Genomic DNA, 21,684 nt, shown 5'->3' on the forward strand with positions numbered 1-21,684 from the left:
CCAAAGGATTCGATCTGTACCTCCACACAGTGAAATCAAGGTAATAGTAGAAGAAGCACAGGAAAATTATTTTCTTTTGTGGGACATGACAGGATTCTGAAAACTCACAAGTATTTACTCTTCAAGCTAATTTTGCAGTGTTGTAAAACAACATGCAAACTGCAGGGTAGAGAGAAATAAGAGAGTCAGCATAGCAAAACTCGATTAGAAAGTTTGATTTGATTATCTGTTCCTTATTTGCATCACACTGCTGTTTGACTCGGAGGTACCTGACTGGAATATTTTCACTGCAATCTGAGCATGGAAACTGAAGTTATCGGCAGAATACCAGGCTGCGGGAAGCACAGCGTTTTATGTTGGAACATTCTAGCATGAGAATTGTTGCTTTGAAAATTATACTCCAAACACCTTCCTGCTTCATTTCGCCTCTTGATTTAGATGGAAAATGTCCAGAAAAAAATGTGGTCAAGCTTGAAGATGAGAAATGGGAGACTGAGGAGCTGAAAGGTAACATACAAGTGGATTGATGTGGTTTCTTAATGTACTGGCCTTGAACTAGACAAACTTGATGGTGAATTCAGCCAGATTAAGGAGAATAAGAATCAATCAGTTTCTGATGGCTGTAAAAGTCATAATAAAAGAGAAGATGGTTGTGTATTTATTGTCTAAGAGCTACACAGAAGACTCTCTTGTGCAATAATAATTAAAAAGGCTCAGCTAGAGAGGTTAGCTTGAAAAAGAAGGAACAAAAACAACTGACCTTTCTTTTCATAGAGAAAAGCCCATTAGAGGGATGATTGATTTTGTGCTTCACTTTTTTCTCCTTCTCTTTTTTTATGTTCTAATTCTCTAAGTTACATGAAGCACCCCAGTTTATTTTTAGCCACTCGGTCCAAATTGGGGAGGGGCAATTGTGAGACTAATTTAAAAGTTTCACAGTATTGAATTTCACTGTCAGTGAACTACTTTTAACCTTCAGATTCTAGAAGGATAGGCATCAGAAATTATAGTGCTTTTGATTATTTTCTAAATAAAAAGAAGAATCAAATTTTAAAATCATACCCCTATTTCTCTGATGCATACTCATCAGACAGGAATTAACAGTTGCAAGAAGGCACTCTCCTACTTCTGAAGTGTTGCAACAAAGAATGCTCTTTATAGTCTTGACTTTACGTAAGCCCCTCTCTTGCACGCTGGAATCATATATAATGTAGATGAGATTGGTAGGGCAAGAAATCTTAATTTATTTATTGTATAAGTGTAATTCCAGCCACCTCCTGTTTTCATTATACCAGTCTAATGCCAGCCATTTCCTGTTTTCATTAGACCATTGTAATGCTAGGCTCCTACTGTTCTCATTAGTGCAGGACTGTGTAATGGCAACCACCTCATGTTTTCATTATAACAAAACTGTATGGTGCCAGCTGCCACTTATTTTATTTTACAGAATAGCATTTGAATGTAGTCCATACTCTTTCCAAAAGAATATACACAGAGATGTCAAGGATCGTCGGTGTCTAAGCCCCCTCAGACAATGCTGGGAAACACCCTTCCTATTTTGCTGCTAGAAGAATGGAAGAGGAATTACACAGAATATACAGAAAAATCATTAAAGGCTGGGGAAAGTGTTAAACTGTTTTGGAAGAAGTTTAAATTCTAGCAACTGTATTTCTGATCCATAACCTATCTGTGCTTCCAGAAGATGAAAAGATAGTTGTAGTAGTTTTTGGTCTGGAGTGGGCTTCTAGGGAAATCAAAGTTAAATTCCCAGCTCCAGTACATATTACCTATGTAAACTGTAACCTGTAAATTTTCAGTCTTATTAGTCCAGCTGTGACTAGTCTGGAGATAATAAGATTTTCTCTGTCCAAAACATTGGATTATCTAGATTTGGTTTGTTTTTATCAACTCTTTTAAAAAGGAATCATTTCACTACTTGTAAGCTGTGATTTAAAAGAATCTGCGACTTCTTCAGGTACGATTGTAATGATATTAAATAGTATTAAGAACAGCCTGATGGTGAGAAGATGTTACACTAAGAGAAAATCTTAAAAGCATAACTTCACTGAAAGCTGGAAGGATTCTTTTATAAAAGTGCAATTAAGTTGTGGATGTATTTCAAATGAATGCGCCTATTTTATCTTTTGCAGTAGGTACTGAAGTAGTAATAATAATTTAAAGATAAACAAACAAAAAGCACTATCATACTGAAAGGAATACAGCTATGAGATGCTGTGAAAATATTTTTGATTCACTAAAAGTTTGTAATTTAAATGCTTAGTTTTTGCTGATATTGTATTTATATTCATGAATATCGAAAAGAAACCCAGTATTATTGCTATGTAAAGTTTATGTCACTGCTATGTAGATGTTCTGCAATGGCATTGAGATTAAATATCTGGTTTATATGGGGGTTTCTGGCCTCAGGTCTATAATGTATGAGTTTGCAGTGTTTTAGTCATGAGGAGAACCAACACGTCTGCTGGTACGCACACATCTGCTGCTTCTGTTCTAAAGCCCTGGGAGTTTGAAATACTTGCCATCAGGACAGAAAAAGCACCGCAGCAAGAGTCCGTGTCTGTACCTGACCAAAATGATCAGTTCTGCAGAGTGACTTTGGTTTTAATTATTCATGTGATTCCAGCATGTCATGTTTTATCTGTTGTAAGTTTTAATGATTTATAGCTTCAGTATAGCTTGTGAGGAGGTAAAAGCTCTATGGACAGATACCATGAAAATAAAATGTCACTGTTATTATAAATATTGGTACTTGTATTCACTTATTTGAAAGAAAACAGCACTTCAAAGGTATTTTTTTCCCGCTTCTTTAAACTGGATGGAAAAGTTGTGGTTTCACGAGAAGAAAAGCATTCTTTGTCATTCTCAGATTGCTGTATTATTAACATCACTAAATAGAGTAATTGACAGATGTGTGTAAGTTTTCTTAAAATGATTAAAAGCTCTGGAAATCATAACCTGTCAGTGTTCCCTGGGAAACAAAGCCCTTTCCATCTGTTGGGGGACTCTGTAAATGAAAGTAATGAGTCACCTGTAAAATGACAACTGTCACCCATAGGATTCAAGCCTTGAAGGAAGTGCAAAAATACATTAAAAACGTCGATCAAAAAGTAGCCTTAATTTGTTACTATTTTGATCACCTCATTGTGGGCAGGGTGTAATAGCTTGTAATTTGTCTGTGATCTCTAGTGTCTGAATTAGGTCCAAGTTAATAGGAAGACAGTTATGTTAAGTGATATTACAGTTTGATAAGGCACTATATGTCTACATATATCTTTTCACGTTCTCTGTCACAGCCTTCACAATGAATAAAATTTTATGAGGATGTTGGTATGTGAAAGCAGCACATTTTAAAATTACTTCTTCTGAACTGTGAAAGCCCAATAAAACTGAAGCTAGGGGATGGAACTGAGGGAGGTCAAGGTTTTTGTGTGCCTTTGATTAACCTACAAAGACAGTGCATCTGTACACTCTATCCCCTCAATATTTGTTTTAAGAAAGCTAAATGACTTTTCACTTCTTTTCCTGTATCATTGCTTTGCCTTTCTGATACATTATCTGAAGTAAGGCAGGTGGAATCATACCATTTTCTGTGAAATAAAATGCAAATTTTGTTATGCAAATGGGTCATTAAGAACTGAATTAAATTGAGCAGTGGTGGTAAATCAGCAATTATATTGTTGTGCCTTTTTTTTTTTTTTTTTTAATAGCACGATTCCAGCTCAAATAAAATCCAACGAGACTACAACACATGTTGTGGATGGTAATGTAAGTCACTACTAGAAGAGAAATCCTAAGGATGATGATGTGCTTTACTGAATTTGGTATACATTTTACCATCACTTTGATATAGTCTTTAAAGCTAAGGATGCTGAGCAAAGTGCTTTGAGTCAGCTGGTAACACTGTATATTAATTACAGCTCATAATAACTTCAATTTTTACATAATTGTTGCATATTTGTGCATGTTAAGCAAATAAAATCCTCAGTCTGGACTGGTGATTGTGATTAATATTTATGTTGCAGTTAAAAATGAGCATGCTTTTAGCTTCACCAATGTTGAAGACTTTCTGGATTATGTATAAAATGAAACAAAAACAATAAAGAAATTTCCCAAATGAGCAAACATGGTTCTTCAAATACAAATCTAACTGGCTGTAAAAGTGCATTATGTGCCAGTACGTGCATTGAGCAAGGATTGGTCTTCCTCCAGACCACCCTTCAAGGCTTGGAAATGTGGACTAGCATTTTCTAGTATGCCTTACAAATACCCAGGATGAAGGAAATAAAGAAAGTGAATGAGGAGAGCTGGCATACACTTTCAAGAAGCTATGTTATTCAGGATTTGGCTGCAGCACCTGGTAGCTCCTCACAGTTGAATGTTGTCATTGCCCATAGATGCCTGAATTTCTTCCAGGCAGGAGGTGATAGAAACAACTCCTTAAACTAGAGGAATTACTGGTTATCAGTAGAGCTGTCTCAGTTTTACATTCTTGATCACACATTAAGTCTGGCAAACCACCAGGAAAGCTTTTCAAAGAAGAGGATTCAAATGTCCTACAACTGTTCTTACTGCTCCCACTGTTGCAATAATAAGGCATTTCTCCTGGGCTGAGATAAGAACAAATAGGAAATGTGAGTCTGTTCAAAATACCTAAAATACCTTATTGCATTTATTTCACTATCTTGATTTCTGCTTTCAACCACAACTTTTGAATTTGAAGTGGATTTCAGTTTTAGCAGTCCAGAGTTTATTAATAAGTGTTGGAGAATTAATCTTTTATAAGAAGTGGATTTATTTGGAAATTATTCTAGTGAACGTACTTAACATCATGCTACTGTTTATAGCTGGGTTTCTTGAAGCAGATAGCACTAGAGAAGCCCAGAGTCTGTCTGGATAGGACATTTATTCTGAAGTCTTCTGCTACCACAGAATTTGAATTGAGGCAAAACCTCAATTTTTTAAGAAGTTTATCTTATGGTCAAATATTAAGGCTTATTAACAGTTATTGATTTATTTTCTAAACCTCTTGTAATGGTATATTAATGTTATCAAAACAGCTTCACGTGTTATTTTCTGCTATATTTACTACATTCACTTGATGTTATACAAATGCCTATTAAATAATATAGCAATGGCTTGCATTCATTTTGTTCTCCATCTAGAATGAGACACAAGGACATATAGAAAATCATACCTATAGCCAATATGGCTTTAAGTGTAGAAAGTCAAAAGGTACTAAGACTAAATACAATTTGTCATATGATTTGAGACGGATGCTGAAAATGGACTGGTAACTAAATACATATTTATGATCCATATTATAGTTAGAAGATATTGAATACATTAGTTATTCAGAATATATGTCTGCTGCTTAATTTCTTCATGATTTCATTTTTAAATTTTAAAATAAAATATTTTTACTAAAAATGCAATAGCTGCTTGCTTAAGTTGTTGTGGAAATATCCTGATTGAGAGCTGACAAGTTCACTAAGTGTGATATTCCTTTTAAAAGGATCTCCCATTGAACTCAAAAGAGTGAATGAAGAATTAGTCCATAAAAAGATAAGTGCTTTAACCGGAAAATAAAAATATTGCTTTAACATTTTAGCAATTATAATGTGATCAAATTTTAAAATAAGTTGAATTTTAAGAAATAAATGGAGATTTTATCTGCAAGTATTATTTTTTAATGATAACATATGAAGTGTGAATTCTCTACTGAGATACATTTGCAATGTAAAGTGTTCAAAAGGACATGCCATATGCTTATAACATACAGCACGTAGCATCACAGAACATGTCTGTTGTAAAAGGGTTAAAAATTAGATGCATGGAACATCTCACTAGAGACAGTAATAACATAAATACATAAATGTAATTTTCTGGTGGTCAGACACATATGGTGTTTCCACTTTAATTTTGATGCCAGCCCAATAACCCATTTTTTATCACTTTCAAATCAATCCACTGAAAAGAGTTCTGCATGTGATTGCCCCTGAAATGATAGAAAAATTGCAGCTATTACAAAATGTACTTGCACATTTGTTAAGCAGTACTTCTTATTTAGAAACATATTACAAATATGTTTTCTGAACTGCATGAGCAATCAACTCATTTCTAGAGGAAGCTCAAATGTTCATTTTAACTTGGAAAAAGTTGAGGATAACTGACTTGCTGATCCCCTAGTTCTCTGACAGCAGTTCAGTATGTTACATTAATAAGAATTTCATGGACTTCAAGGAATTAAATGCAAAATATTTTCAGAGATGGAATTTTAATTATTCAATTTCCCAGCAAGACAAAATCTAAATCTGTTGTTCAATAGTCTGTGCTTCAAGCCATGTTTACATTCTTGCATTCTTGCAGAATGGACATTTTGAATTATTGTCCAAATAAAATCTCTAATCCAAAGGACCTAGGGGAAGGATCCCTAATTTGAGGAAAATTATTATCATCATTTATTTATCTATTTATTTATTTATTCATTATTAAGGAATCATTCTCCCAGAGACTGGGAGAAAAACACTTCTTCAAAACTTGAACCAAAGGTTTTTGTGAGCCAGGCATTATCGAGAACCATCAGTAATAAATAAACAAAGATAGTGTGCTCTCTTCCCTGAATCATAACATATGCATTATGGAATATACATCTCAGAAATGTTTAAGATGGCTCATTAATTCTCTGATTCATTTCTGCATGCACTACTGGTACTTAGGTGACCTTTCACAAATCAAGCTATTCATACAGTAGAGAACCATCCCTTGTTTCCATTGGAGAAATATAATTTTCAGGGAAACATTACTAACTGAAGAAATAAGCCTTCAGCTGCTTTTATGACTTAGACTCAGTAAGGGATAAAGACAGGGCATTTATCCCATGAGTGAACACCCCGAAGCAGTTATATGTGGCTGGCTTAAGGGAGATCTAAGAATCTCTGTTTGACAGGCTGGCCACTTTCCAAATGAGAAATCAATGACTCTGTACTCTGGGTAAAGAAAAGCCAGGATGGTTTATGACTTGTTCTGCATATACTGTGGATCCAGCCAAGCTCTGAATTACACACAGTTGAAGACAGCAAGACAACAACATCCCATGTCCAATAATGCCTTCGGCAGCATAAGGTACATTCTGGCAGGACTCTGCACAGGCAGTGGCTTCCTAGATTTTGGAATTCAGCCTGTAGAAAGACAAATATATGTAGCAGGAAAAAAAGGAAGGAAACAATAGAAGGTTTGTGTGCCTGGGATAGCCAGCTAATTAGATGCAGGCTGGTTTTCTTTGTGGCAAAGGGGCTTGCAGAAAACATGCAATGACTAAAAGGTAATTCCGGCTGCAGGACTAGCACATATCTTCATAAAACCTGTAGCATTCTGAACAATTTAAAATGCAACTTAGCTATCAAAAGCAATGCCTATTTACTTTGTTATTAGTAACAAAATAAAAATAATAATAGGCAAGTGTAGATGCTTTACATTATTTGGTATATTACTGTTACATCACAGAGGAGCAAAAAACAAGTGCCACATAATCTGAGGAATTCATGATGCTCAAACATAGCATATCTCTTTTCTTTCAAAAAATAAAAATAAAAATGGTTAACCAAGTTGTTAAATTATAACGACTTCAATCAGCTGGACATAGGACTTGGTTGTATTTTCTCAGCATTTGTCATGTTGTTTATAGCAACATGAAATAAATTTTCTCTATTACAGGCCCATAAGAAAGACACATTAAAAAAAAAAGGAAAAAAGAAAAATAAAACAAGCTTACATTCTTTAGATTATTCTATCCACTTGTATACTCAGGAAGTATTTTGATCTTTCTTGTTGGGCTGATAGCCTTTGAAAACTTTTACCCTCATTTTATAATGCGTTTGGTGAACTCACACTAGTGTACTGAACCGAACTATCCTTTATTCAGCTCCATATATCTGTGAGCAAATAACAGCCTGTAGGGATTCAGCACATCAGCTGCTTAAAAGATAAACCTACCCAGCTTGATGAAAACTCTTCACCACTTTCCTGTTGAGAGAAAACGGTTACACATTTCTAATAAATGAAGCAGGAACTGTCATTTTTTTGGCAAACTGATAACTAGCTGTAACAGCCGCAATGCCACAAGTTGCTTTTCCAAAGTAATTACCATCAGGCTCCCTGTGGTATGCAGTGTTTAACACATTTCTTCTGTGTTAATGAATGCAAAAGCAGGAAACACCACTATTAGTAATTGCTTTTTATTCGTAGTCCTCATTTTCCAGATAGGTCACATTAAACACAGCCATTGAACAATAGCGGTTGAAATAATTCATACAATGTATGCTGCTTTTGTTTGTGGATTTTTTTTTGTTCATTTTTTTCCTGTTTGTTTTATTTTTAGTGTGTATATGTCATTCACTAGTCATTGGTGCACCTTTGAGCCATATGGGGAGACAGGGACTGATAGATGCGAATGCTAACCTGTAGCACTACCGGGCCAGAGAAGTCAAAATCTCAATCAAGTTTCATTCAGCTACACGTCAATAAATCTTGATAGCCAAAACTCCCACTTGAATTAATGCAATAATAATCACTGTCTAATCTCAAAATAAAGTAATTAAATAATAGTGAATGGGTGCATACTATGCTCGGTTTCCAACTCCTTTTTGACCTTAGCAATTTCCCTTCCATTAGGCAACAGACAGTTGAAAGTTTGTTGGAATGATGCACCTTGCTCCACTGTGAGCAATTTCTGACTTCTGGATATAGCTTGGACTTCAAAGCCTAATACCTCAAGTGGCAAATCATAGTTAAGAAGACTCTCTTTCCTGATAAGTATGCCAGGAAAGAAGTGGAGGAAAGAAAAGATCTGATTTAGAGTCCCAATTTGATTGGCCAGTCTTTTAAGGAACTCTCAGTTGCTTGATTTCATTAATCTAAAAAATAAAAATAATAAAATAAAACAGAATGCCTTATGCTCTATTCACAGTGTACAGTACAATTTTATTAGTTTTTTAACTTGCTTTCCCTTTGCTCAGTCATTCTCTCTATAGTCATGTGACATATTTTATTTCAGTTTTATAAGACGTACATAAGGAATGAGAGAAATAACTCAACTTCATCTTCCATTGCTGTCTCTTTCTCCAGTGGCGATTGCAAAGATACCAAAGAGAGAAAAAAGTGTTCTAATTCTTTTGTTTGTGGTACTTCAGATGACACTTCCTTCAGACATAATCATGTTAATTTTGACTCAAACAGCAAAACTCACATTATATATGCTCTGCTCATTTGTTGATACATTATGTATCAATCCTAAATTATGAAACCAATTTTTTAACCTGGGACATGCTTACTGGAAGCAGTATGCCAAAGATATACAACACAAGGCAGTTGTTGGCCAAATTAAATAAAAGCAAGATTTCCTAAACTCTCCTATAAAGCCGTGAGTCATGAATTCTGAATTACCTCAGAGTGGTAAATAAATAATCACTACTAAATACAGATAATGTGTTAAACAACTAAAGCTAGTAAATCACTAGTGACAGAGAGCCTTAAGGTAAATTCCTCTTACATTGGCACAGCCCTTTCTCTGAATATTGTGGTTTTATGTCTTCAGACATATACAATGAATTGTACAATTGGTTACTCAGTGTTAAAATCATTTATAAAATACACAAATCTCCATCACTTGACTGCATTTACATACTGGCTTAGATTTTGCTGAATAATGTATCTCACTGGCAGAGCTAACGACTTGGTGCACAGACACTGAAGTGATGAGCACCACAGAAATACGTATAAAAGACTGTTTAAACAATAAGAAATCCTCTCCACTATGGAATTTTAAGCTATCAAGCTATCAAGCAAAATCAATCTTGGGTCTCTTGGCCAAAAAGAAAGAAATATATATAACACAGACAACACCACATTTTAGTTACATAAATTGTCCAAAACATGGAGAGTAGCTTGATAAAACATGTACAAGATCATTTGTTTACATGTATTCATAGACTTTTTTTAACAGCAGGAGCTAAGAGCAAACTGGAATGGGTGTTTCCAACAACCGAAGACAATTAGTTGTACGACTGACTGATATCACCATTTAATGGCAAATCAACATGAAAAGAGAAAGTTGGATGAATGTTATTCCTTGAATTGATGAAAAGTATGGCTTTGTGATATTTGAGATTACCAACCTAAATTAAATGAACTCTTTTATATATGTTTCTATAGTTGAGCATGTGTTTACTTTAACCCAGATACTGTTTTTAAACAATGTGCAGTAGTTTTATGTCCAACACGGTATCTGAAGCATACAGGGGACAAATCCTGAGCTAAACATTTTTTCTTCCACTTCTACTTGTTCTGTGCTAGTTCATTTTGAATATGGGTTGATTTTTTTTACCTTTTGTCTGAAGGCAATTTTGAATTTTCAAATGCAATAAAAATGCCCTTAGAAAACATAATAAAAAATGTTGAAGCTCTCCCAAATTATTCTGCAAATTTTTCTTCAGAATTAAAAAAAAAAAAAAAAGAAAAAAAAAAAAACAGAAACAATCCCCCAATATAAACAGTGTATAATTAGAACTGCAGGAAGAAATTGCACAGTCTAAAGAAACAGAGAAAATACTGCTCATGCCTTGACAAATTTTGGCACTGACATATGTTTCAGATCTCTCAACTAAATATCAAAACTTTGAAAAGTGTGACGTTTCTTAAGAAGTCAATCAAATATCCTACACTAAACAGGCTGGCTGCACATATTTGGGGAAAACAAAGAAAAACAAAATAAATAAGAAGGTTCCAGGTGTTGGTTCAAGTGTAATTTTTGTTATTAAACATGAGTTTGCAATAGAAGCTTCTACAAGGACTTGCACAAAACCATGACTGATGGATATTTTTGTAGGCCGTTCAGTTAGCTCCATCAGCTCACTCAAACACATTTTGAACAGATTATGTACTGCAGTACTTCGTAGACCATACATTAAACAAGAGACTTTGCTCTGAGGCACTGCTTCCCAAAATCCATGGGGAAAAGGAAGCAGGAAAAAACAAAACTCATAGAGTTCGACAGCTACCGAGGCAACACTTGCCATTTACAATATAAGCCCAAATATTTTTGCAACACAACTATATATTAATTTAATAAAATACACAATATAGCTCTTATACACTCAACAATTTGGCTCATATGCACTGAATCTGCAATAAATCAATAAAAATATGTCATTTGATGTAAACACACTGAATCTTCTTACATTTGCACATTTATATGATCGTGTGACTTGTGTGGATGTCTAAGACATTTTCACTTTCCTGAGCTATTTTAGTGTCCACAAATGAATCAAAAAGTGTTAAGAATGTTAATTTATCTGGTGTATTACCCTGAAAGGTAACTTTTCAAAACGTATTTTTCTCCTTTTTTCTTTTTAACTTCCCACTAACTATTTATAGTTTTGCTGGACACTAAAAAGCTAAATAGATACTATTTTTTTCTTCTTTTTCAAGTGAATTAGCTGATGTGTGTGCAGGACAAGATGGACTATATCATTTTACATTTATCTTAATATGATATGAAGTGTTTTACTGATGATCAGGATATGTCTGGTTGAATAATGATCTGGAATGGTGTTTTTTTTTTTTTCTTGTTCTTTTTTTTTTCTTTCCTCTCTTATTTGTGGCAGATAACTTTGTACATAAATGTTTACCACAAATGAATGTTAATGTTTGGTGTCGCTTGGACTACTACAAGAACTCTTTTAGGACTTTCAGTAGAAGCCTGTGGTGATTGCTGGAAATCCACCACAGAACAGAAATATTCAACCCTGTTTTTCTTGGGGTTTTTACGTAAACAGTAAAGTCAGCATCAGCTATTGAGGACAGTCTTAAAGTGTCAGACGTATTTCCATTCCACCTTTCTCACACCTTCCTATCAGATTGTCAAAATGCCACCATCTTTACTTCATTCATATAGTTCTTTGTGTACTCGACTCTGTCCTAATGAAAGTTTGGTCAAAATGAAACCAGTGTTATCTGTCAAAAAGAAAGAGCAGTGAAAAGAACATACTTGTGGGCACTTCAGATGTTCACTAAAAGCCTTAAAGCAGCATTGGTCTTCCTTCATTCCTGTAAATCTGTTACAACCAGGGGATTTTATTTTTTATTTAGTTAGTTTTAATCAGCAGAAGAGGAACATAACTGCCAGCCTGTCCTTATTTTCCCCCTCACTTTCTGATGGCCACAGGGTCATTTCCCCGACAGTCCTGCAAGAGCTTGTCTATTTCTCTCACAACTTCCTCGGCATCCACCGACTCCCTGCCTAGATCCCGGGCTGAACGGTCTAACTGCTCCAGAACAGAGTCCATCTCACTCGAGTCTCGGCTCACTCGGGAATGCACATCTGCAAAGGCCCTAGCCATCTGATCTGATGTAATGAAGGGAGCGTCTTTTGACTGTTTACTAGGCGATAGATACTGACTGTCAGTTGACAAGTACTGGCTGTTTGGTTCAGCGAAGGCTCCTGATTTCACTTCACAACCATCCAGAGGTCCTTTTGTTGAGGTGCAAGGCTCAATGCATGTCTTGGTTGGGCTGCTCGATGCTGAGGGAACCTCCTGAAGCAGAGGACTCAGGGCACGTTTGGCTTTTAAATAAGGTTTAACATTGGCAATGAGAATAGTGTGCTCTCTCTTGTCTTTCCCAAATGTACAAAAAGTCTTTTTCCCAGTGGGGTTCACAGTTTCATAAGTCTCAGTCTCAACATTAGCTTCAACTGTGGGTACAAAGAGATTTGTGCGATAATCTGCATTCTCAGCCTGGCTGGCTGCAGGGAACTGTGGCATCCAACATCTGTCAGAATGACCAAGCACTCTGCATTCATCTGTGCAGTTAACACATTCTTCTTGCTCTGTAAAACAAAGGAGAAAGAGAAAAACTCTAGTTATAAGTGGATTTCTTTAATGAAGTATCTATAATCAACTTGTGATGGACTTACTTGACATCTGGTTTCTTAACTATGGAAAAAAAGAAAAGCTATAATTAAAATATTTCAGAAGGATGGCAAAGATCTACTAGTTGAGACATTAGATTTATTTAATGCTATTCTCTATGTATTAAAGCATTCACACAGCCCACTGGAAGTAAAAAGGGGTCATTAGAGAATCATTCTCAGTGGAATTGAGCTTCAGCTGTAAACTAATCTGCTGTAGAAATCTGTTAGGCTTTGTTCTGTAAAACTCATCCTAGAAGATAGTGAGCAGTACTTAAAGAACTCAAAAGGCATTATCAGGATTAATTTTTCAAATCAAATAACTGAGCAATGACTGCCTTTCTGGAAATACAAACACTTCACAAGAATCAGCAAGCTGGCTTTTCATTTTTGTCACCTCCATTTCTTTTGTAATTGTTATATTGTATGACAGTCACGAAATAAAAAGGTTTTCTTAAAAAGCCTACTTTTCCTGCTGAGAACAGAGAGCTAGAATTTTCCATCAGAATGCATTAAATATAAGCTTGTCAAAAAGCGCATATTGCAATTTTATTAGACATGAGTATGGATCATGTAATCAGCTTTACCATTTTTTGTTTTGGTGCAATAACTGAAAATGGATTTGCTCAATACATACGATTTGGAAGAATGACAAACCATGACATACTATTTGAAATGATAATGATTGCAGGATTTCTATATTCTTATTTCTTTCAAAGAATACAGCTAAATAGTTGTGTTTTTTTTTTTCTTCACTACATTTCTAGAACATAAATTAATACTTATCGTCCTACAATGCTTTAAAAACCTTAGTTTGACTGTATTTTTGAACTACTCTTGGGCCACTACTCATCATTTTGAAATTGTATACATGACTCTAACTCAATTTCAGGAAGCAGGAAAATTCCAGAAATATGCTTTAAACATGGATTTTTTGAAGGTTGGTGTGTTTTCTTTCCTTTTTCTTTTTCCTTTTCTTTTTCTTTTTCAGGAATGCACAACTATGATGCAAATTACCTTCATTTCTTTCTTGATTTTTTCAGTACTCTCCAGTCAATGTTGACTCAATAAATCCTTTTACTATCTCTGGGTTTCAATCAGCCATACGTTGCTATTAAGTATTTAGATCAATGAAATGGAGATATGGGTTTCAAATTTGATTTGAGGAATTCAGTACATACAAAATGTCTTAAATTCCAGTTTGATTAAAAAAAAAACAACTGTAAATATGTATGTATATGTCAGGATAAATTATACATATTCGCGGAGACATGCACAACAGGTCTTGAAAAAAGCTGAGCAAACTTCTTGACCTGATGATAGGACAAATTCTAACTGATCATAATCATTCTAAATTAGAAAATAACCCCCCTGTAATCTTATGATGCCTATAAATAACCTCTAGATTCATGGACAATTGCACTGCAGAAACCTGACACAGAAGAAACACTTCTTCTGTGAGAGTCCAATAGTATAAACAGATTTGTTCACATTTCTAAAAAGACATGAATACAATGTGACTTAAATTTAATCAAAATTGTCACAATGATCAGTTAAATTGGAGTGAGATAATTTACTTATATTTGTGAATTGTTAATACAATTCTGAAAAAAAAAATTGTCATTCTGTATACACACTTCCTTCGTTGAAAAGATTAAATCTAAGAATGGCATAAGACTTTCAGAAGAGAAATAACAAAAGCAAGAGAGAATGAAGTACAGTTAGAGAAGGATACAGAATGATTTTTGAGGAAGAGAATATAACACATGTGCTTTAAAGATAAAATTTGTAGGGGATCTCCAAGGATAAGCAAGCTTCATGCTGATTTTAGAGTACAATACAAACTGAAGTTGTCATAATGAAAAGCAAGATGAAAATATATTCCCAGCCCTAAGACTGTAACACACTGACAAAATTAGGAAAAGTTCTGATTTTGCTTCACTCGAATGAGATGGAATTGGCGCTCATGCCTGTAGGCACAACATATGTGGGACAATTTCTTAATGAAAAATGTAGCCATAAATTTCATACATATAAAGGACAATTTAGACACCTCATTCCAACTATTAGTTCACCTCCACTGAGGTTTTCCGCATCTAGTTTTCTGGAGCTTCCACAGCTTCAAACAGCTGCTGCGTGCACCAAGTAAAACTACTAATCTCTCTCTCAAAAAAAATAACATAAAATACTGTAAAAAAAAAATCAAATCAAAACATTTTAAATGGGACATAGAGCAAGAATACTGGAAAGGAAGGTTTCAAGTTTTAACAGGGAATGGGCAATAGATAATAAAAGCTGAAATTGGGTTAAGTTTTATGCATAGAAATCCAACAGAAATAAACGAAAAAAATCCATAGTGCTTCAAGGCCAATGCAAACCAAGACCATTCTATAATAATTCTGGAATTTTAGATTTTGCAAATATTTTCTCTAATTTGTTTCTACTATTTTTTGTCTTCCTCCAAATTCTACAGAGTGGATTTGTGGTAAAGTTAGCCTCTGGCTTAAAAAGTGGGTCTAGATAGTAATGAGAAATAATAACTGCTTCGCTTAGGATTTTCTCTGACCAATATCTAAAATTAATTTATTCTCATATGGAATGCATGACAATGCTGAGTAAAATTTTAGGTCCTTTTAAAAGTTTCTCTAAGAAATTAATTTACTTTTGCTAACTAACTGTTTTATTTTACAAATTTAACTGTCCTTTGTATCTATTTTTTATACAATCTTTATCCCTTTTAATAAAAGGAAAGTTAAAAAGATGATGCATTTGTTAGCTGCTGTTAAATGCTCTGAACTGCATCATCAATGAACAAAGATTTCTCCCTGCCACTTCATTCTCTTTTCAATTATTTAATGAAATCAGAAATCATATTTTTTCCTTTATATCTCACAGAAAAAAAAAATAAATAAATAGAATGTAGCACTGCCTGTAAAACATGATAACCGTATTTAATGCACTGAGAGTTCAGTTTTACAGCCTTTTGGCCATTAGTTTTGTGTCATATTATCTTAAAATTATCTTATATAATTTTCTACTTTCTACATTGAATATATATATATAAGGGCTGCTCCAAAAGTAATATCTCCTATTTTATTATCTTGGCCCCCAGAGGCAATAGAGGTTGAACCTTACTGCCACTATTTTGTTGCATTTTGTTGCTGTGTGACAGATGGCAGCAGAGAGGCAGTCAGACAAATTGATGTCTGACATGAAAGTGCTTATGAAACAAAGGGGTGTCATTGAACTCCATGCAGAAAAAACTGCTCCCATTGATATTCATCAATGCTTGCTGAATGGTTACGGAGATCAAGCAGTGAGTATGAGCACAGTAAAGCGGTGGGTGGTACACTGCAGCAGTGGCAACAGTGACATGAACGACAAACCACATTCCAGATGGTCATGCACATTTTCATGAGCACGGCATGCAGGCTCTTATTCATCACTGGTGAAAATGCATAGTTAATGGTGGTGACTGTGTTGAAAAATAGTGTGTTGCAGCTTCAAATTTGCTCTTTCAAATGGTGTTATTGTGTTCTTTGTATCTGCTGTAGTTTCCATGGAAATAAATAAGAGGCATTACTTTCAGAGCGACCTACATACATATAAAATGCAGAGCTGAACAACTTGCAAAATAGGAGATTAATTTTTCCACTGTCTCTTATTTTATAACTTGACTGTAATGTATTAATAAAATTATTCCCCAAACTGAGATGGAAATGAACAAACTTGAGATGAAAGATGAAGATCAGAGAAGATCTCAGCCACTGCAAATATATTAATGACACTGGGTACTTAGTAGTGTGCCAAAAAATATGCTTTGAGGTTTTCAAAACTGATTCGTTTAATTTTGTCACCGAGTTACATTCAATGATTTGAATTCATTACTTCATGTGTGCACACATATGCTGAATCTGAGGATAACTTACAGTATTTGCATTATTCATTGGCATCAATAAAAATACAAAGTTTGCTGGCAATCTCTTTAAGTAGAAGAGATATATACCCTATAGCATATATATCATATATATTGCATGTCACATCTTCCTTCCCCTTCTCATATCCTGCAATTGCTAAAGGAGGATTGCATTCATACTTATAGCATTGACTAACTTTCCATTTCTGATTCTCAGGCATCTTAGCAGTAAGTGAATTAAATACGAAGCCAAAAAAGAAGGGAGTTTTGTGAAGAAAAATATCCTGATTGACCTTGAAGTGAAAACCACCTGTTCATGACAGGTCCATGAGCTTTGGTAATTTAGTTTTGAAAATTTGTGTCTTTCACTTCACTTTTTTTGTGTCACATTGTGGGAAATAGATTTCAAATATTGATTATCATACATTATAAGCCGCTCATCTCACCATTAGCTTGTAATTTTGCCTGCTACAGCTAACAGACAGCGAATAAAATCGAACAGGTCCTTTTGTACTAGCAATAGAAGCTACAAACGTGAAATGAACTATCACCACCAAAGGGCAAATTAGTGTTTGTGAGAAAACTGAATAAATTTAAAGGTACATGTATAAATACATATACGTAAAATAGGTCAAACACTGTGCTGTACATCAAGATGTGCTAGTAGAGCGCTATGCACCATTGGTCTTTATTTCTATGCTTGTCTCCCTCATGTTGAAAATAAACCTTTAACAGTGCAAGTGTGCACAATAAACAGAAGCAGCCTAGAGGTTTTCCAAACTCTCTGGAGCACTAAGGGTAAACAGTCAGAAGTGCTTCATGCACTTCAGGGAGAACACACACGAAAATAGAACTGCTAAATTATCTGCCATCAAAAGAAATAGAAAGAAGCTGTCTGGAAACAACAGTCACCTAGATAGGAAAGTTTTACTGGACTGAAATTTAAGATGGCTTAGAAAAAAAAATATGTTGGAAAAATATAAATTGCAGTGCAAGGTATGTATTTTGGTGTAACCTAAGACATACGTTACATATTTTATTCTGACTAACCAGAGAAGTTAATAATTAACATCTGCATTCTGTATCAAGCTTGATGCAAAAGATGCTCTTATTGTGCTACCTTTAATTTCCTATCCTTTCCTCATAAATACAATGAATACCTTCAAATACAACTACTGATTTCACTGTACATATATTTTACTATAAAGTTAATTAATTAATGCTTTAGATATCTGGCTCCCTTCAATGGCTAAAACTGAGATATCTCAATTAAATTTATTGATTACATAAAATTTGCATAATTATAACAAAGAAATTTGTAAATTTTTAACTTAAAAAAGCAAAAAACACAACAGTGACTCATGGTAGCCAAACTGATTTCATAAATTAATAGTTTTCCTATTAAATTGGACCCTAATTATTTTAATTGCACAAACACACATGAAGCTGCAAAGCAAAAAAATAGTAAACAATCTCTGTACATAAAACTTCAGCATATAAACACTTCCAAGAAATATTTCACGTAAGATGAAGAACACTGTATAAATGTATACTTGTGTATAAAAGTACACCATATAATGCAATGAGAAATGCGAAGGTTTGAGCATAATGAAAATCAGATTTAAAATATAAGTATGTATGTATGTATGTATGTATACATTACCTACACACAAGCCTGAACATAACACATGCACACATATATACACATATAAAATCATTTTCCTCCCTAAACCTGTAAATGCTTTTACCAAATTGTGTTTGAAGTGAAGCAAGGCAGGGGACATAATTCATAAGATTTGACTTGGCAAATGGTCATTCGTGTGCATTCTTTTCCAAGAGCTTGTTACTCACAAAATGTGAACATGCACTCATCAGTGAAGATTAAATAAGTATTTATATAAATAAATACATAAAAAACAGTGAATATTTTCAAATGTCAATAGCTTTTGTTATGTTTGATTGTCCTAGGCAATGCTAAATATTCTTTTAAGTGTCTTACTCATTTACTCCTTTTCTCTTTCAACAGGTGACACTTAGTTTTTACTATCACATAAATAGCTTCTCCTAATAGATTTTTTTTTCTCTTCTTTTCTGTAAGATGTAAGCTAAAAAATAGTCAATAATTGTCAGGAACGGTTCACTGGAATGCCTCAATGATAACAGCTCCAAATGAAAAATATTCTGGAGTACTGACCAAAAAGTGTTTATTCTTTTTGAAGCTTTTAGTTTCACACTGCTATCCACCTTCACTCTTGAAATACTCTATTCTTCATTGCATTACAGAATGAGCAGTGATTCATATATTTTCTGACCCTTGTTTTGTATTTCAAAGAAAAAGATTAACATTTGAATGCATGCATACAGTTCACACTGACTCCCTATCATTTGACTCTTGATTTTGTGAATTTGTGTTCATTGCTGAAAATAATTCACTCAATAATGAAACAAGGTATATATTCTGTAGTGTATATTTCTCTGGTCTGACCACAAACACACTGTGTAGGGCAGGGAGAGGAACATTATTACCTTTAGGTTAGTAGAATAAAGTGTTTTGTATATTTTAATAACTTGAAATAGATCTGGAAGGCTTGTATTTTGCGTACATATGTACAAACAGATGGACAATAAACATCTCATGTCCAAAGGAGAATATAAATAACTCCGCCTTTCAGATCTTCAGTAATTCCTGTAATATACTTGAAAACCTTTTGATTTGAGACAGACAATTGCCTTTACTAAAGAACTGGAAGGATAGTATATAGATATTTATTAAAAGAGGAAAATAATGGGCTTCTTTGACATGTCCTAAGGACTATGGCTATATGATAATTCTGACAAGAACAATCAGCTAAAGTACTTCTTCTGTGGTTGGATTCCTGTTTAATTACAATTGATTTTGACATAAATGAGCAGAGGTAAACAAATACTTCTATACACATGCTTGCTGTTATTAAGCAGAGCTGTCTCCATTCTGAGTATTTATATTGGCTTGTCTGTTTAAAGGCTTCTTTCAGTTAGGCAAAGCAATTATGTAGCTCAGATTAGCAGTATGACTGGCAGTAAAATAAGAACAGAATGCCACTTTTTTAAACCTCTTGGATTTTGCGGTCTTTTTCTGATATTAAAACAAAGCATTTGAGGCCTATAATCCTTACTAAGTTTTCCCCTGTTGTTTTTTTGTTTGTTTGCTTGGCTGCTTGCTTGCTTGTCTTCTGGACAGAGGATAAATAGAATATATTTCTAATGTTGACATGGCATAAAACATTTTGAAGTAAAAAAAGCTGGTGAGTCTATGGATTTAATTCTAGATCAGTTGTCCCAGACCATAAATACTGGAGGAACACTGCAGTAATACAATAAGCACTACAGAACTTTTTTTTTTTTTTTTTTACATAAACATGCTTTGAATTCATATTTACAATTTAATTGCAGTCATATATTTCTATTTAAAGACAGCATAAGAGCAAGAAAACATTTTTGTTACCTGAAAATTTTCCATCCTCACAGCGGGCTGGTCCACAGATCCCAACAATGGGTCTTTGGCCTCTGCCTTGCTGTTCTGGAGGCAAATCAGACCTGTGAGTCACAGACAGGAATAGGCTCTGCTTCCAAAAATCCCAATATTGTCAAAACTTCCAAAGCAGAAAAAACAGTTTCTATCAACTTCTGGGCAGAGCCCACAGTCTTTGTCATTTGTCAATGTGCTTCTCAAAGGTGACTGTATGAACACAGTCTTCTGTAGCAGACAGTAGACTGAAAATGTATACCAGCCCCACACACTGAAAAGGCAAAGGACATCCCAACAACCCCCAGCAACCTTAATGGGAGGTGAGCTGCCTTAGGAACTGTTGCTTATGTTCTAAAGCAGCACCTTGACAAAATCACCCAGAAGAAAGGAGATGAGATGCTTCTGGGCACTTCATTATCTGTTTTCCTATCTGCCTGGGGCAGCTGTGAGGACAAGAAGAGTGCCTCTCTGAGTAGTAATTTCTTCCCATTAGAGAAGAAAGAGGAGAGGCTGTGAACGGACACTCAGTTTTGGTTTCCAAAGTTTGCCTGTAAGTCAGACCGGCACCTCCTATAATTTGCAGCAGAAGGACCATATGACAGTCATGAAAAGGTATTTTGGCTTCTTCCCCATCCCGTCATAAAAACCCTTCCTAGTCCAGTGCTGCAGGCAGGACTGCACAAGGGCTCTCTATGCCAGCTCTGCACTTAGCTGAGAGGCTACAGGGCAACTTTAGTGACCTGACAAGTTCATGGTTTTAAACAGTAAATCTTTGTTGCAGAGCCCAAAAGCTGTTTCCTGGAAAAGTGACAAAACTGCAGTGATTAACAGAAGGAAATAAGTTTGAGGATCTGTTAGAAGGAATATTTTTATATAAGATATTTTCTTACTCTTGATCAAGGCAGTTCCACAGCTTTTACAGTGAGATTATTTCAGTACTGACACTCCAATATCAATAATTTCCATATCTAATTTGTAATGTTTAGTAAAAGCTAACACTGTGTATTGTGTTGTGGCAATGTTTAGGAATCCAAAAATCAAGCAGCCCCATGCTGCTGCATCCTGTACAAATAATAACAGATTGTACATTCAGAGACAAGGTAACAAGTGACTATAATAAACAAAAGCAATGTATGAGAAAAAAAGACAAAGTTAATGAAAATATAACCTTGCTGTTGACATTTCCTGAAAATATTGATGTAAAAGCTCCATAATTTAAATAAGGTATCCTCTTTTGTCACACTGCCAAGCTGCCAATGATTAGCTATATATTAT

The 21,684-nt window shown here is 34.7% G+C and overlaps 1 protein-coding gene across 1 annotated transcript in view; it reads right to left on the reverse strand.

Moving 5' to 3' along the window:
* PCDH17 (protocadherin 17) overlaps positions 8,240-21,684 on the reverse strand; it is an 85,630-nt gene continuing 72,185 nt past the window's right edge. The window contains exons 4-5 of the mRNA XM_021374607.1: positions 20,386-20,460; positions 8,240-12,904 (exon numbers count right to left, since the gene is read on the reverse strand). Coding sequence (XP_021230282.1) covers positions 12,222-12,904; positions 20,386-20,460 — 758 coding nt within the window. The 3' untranslated portion in view covers positions 8,240-12,221. The remainder of the gene's footprint in view (positions 12,905-20,385; positions 20,461-21,684) is intronic.

This window comes from Numida meleagris, chromosome 1, assembly GCF_002078875.1.
Source record: "Numida meleagris isolate 19003 breed g44 Domestic line chromosome 1, NumMel1.0, whole genome shotgun sequence".
Lineage (NCBI taxonomy): Eukaryota > Metazoa > Chordata > Aves > Galliformes > Numididae > Numida > Numida meleagris.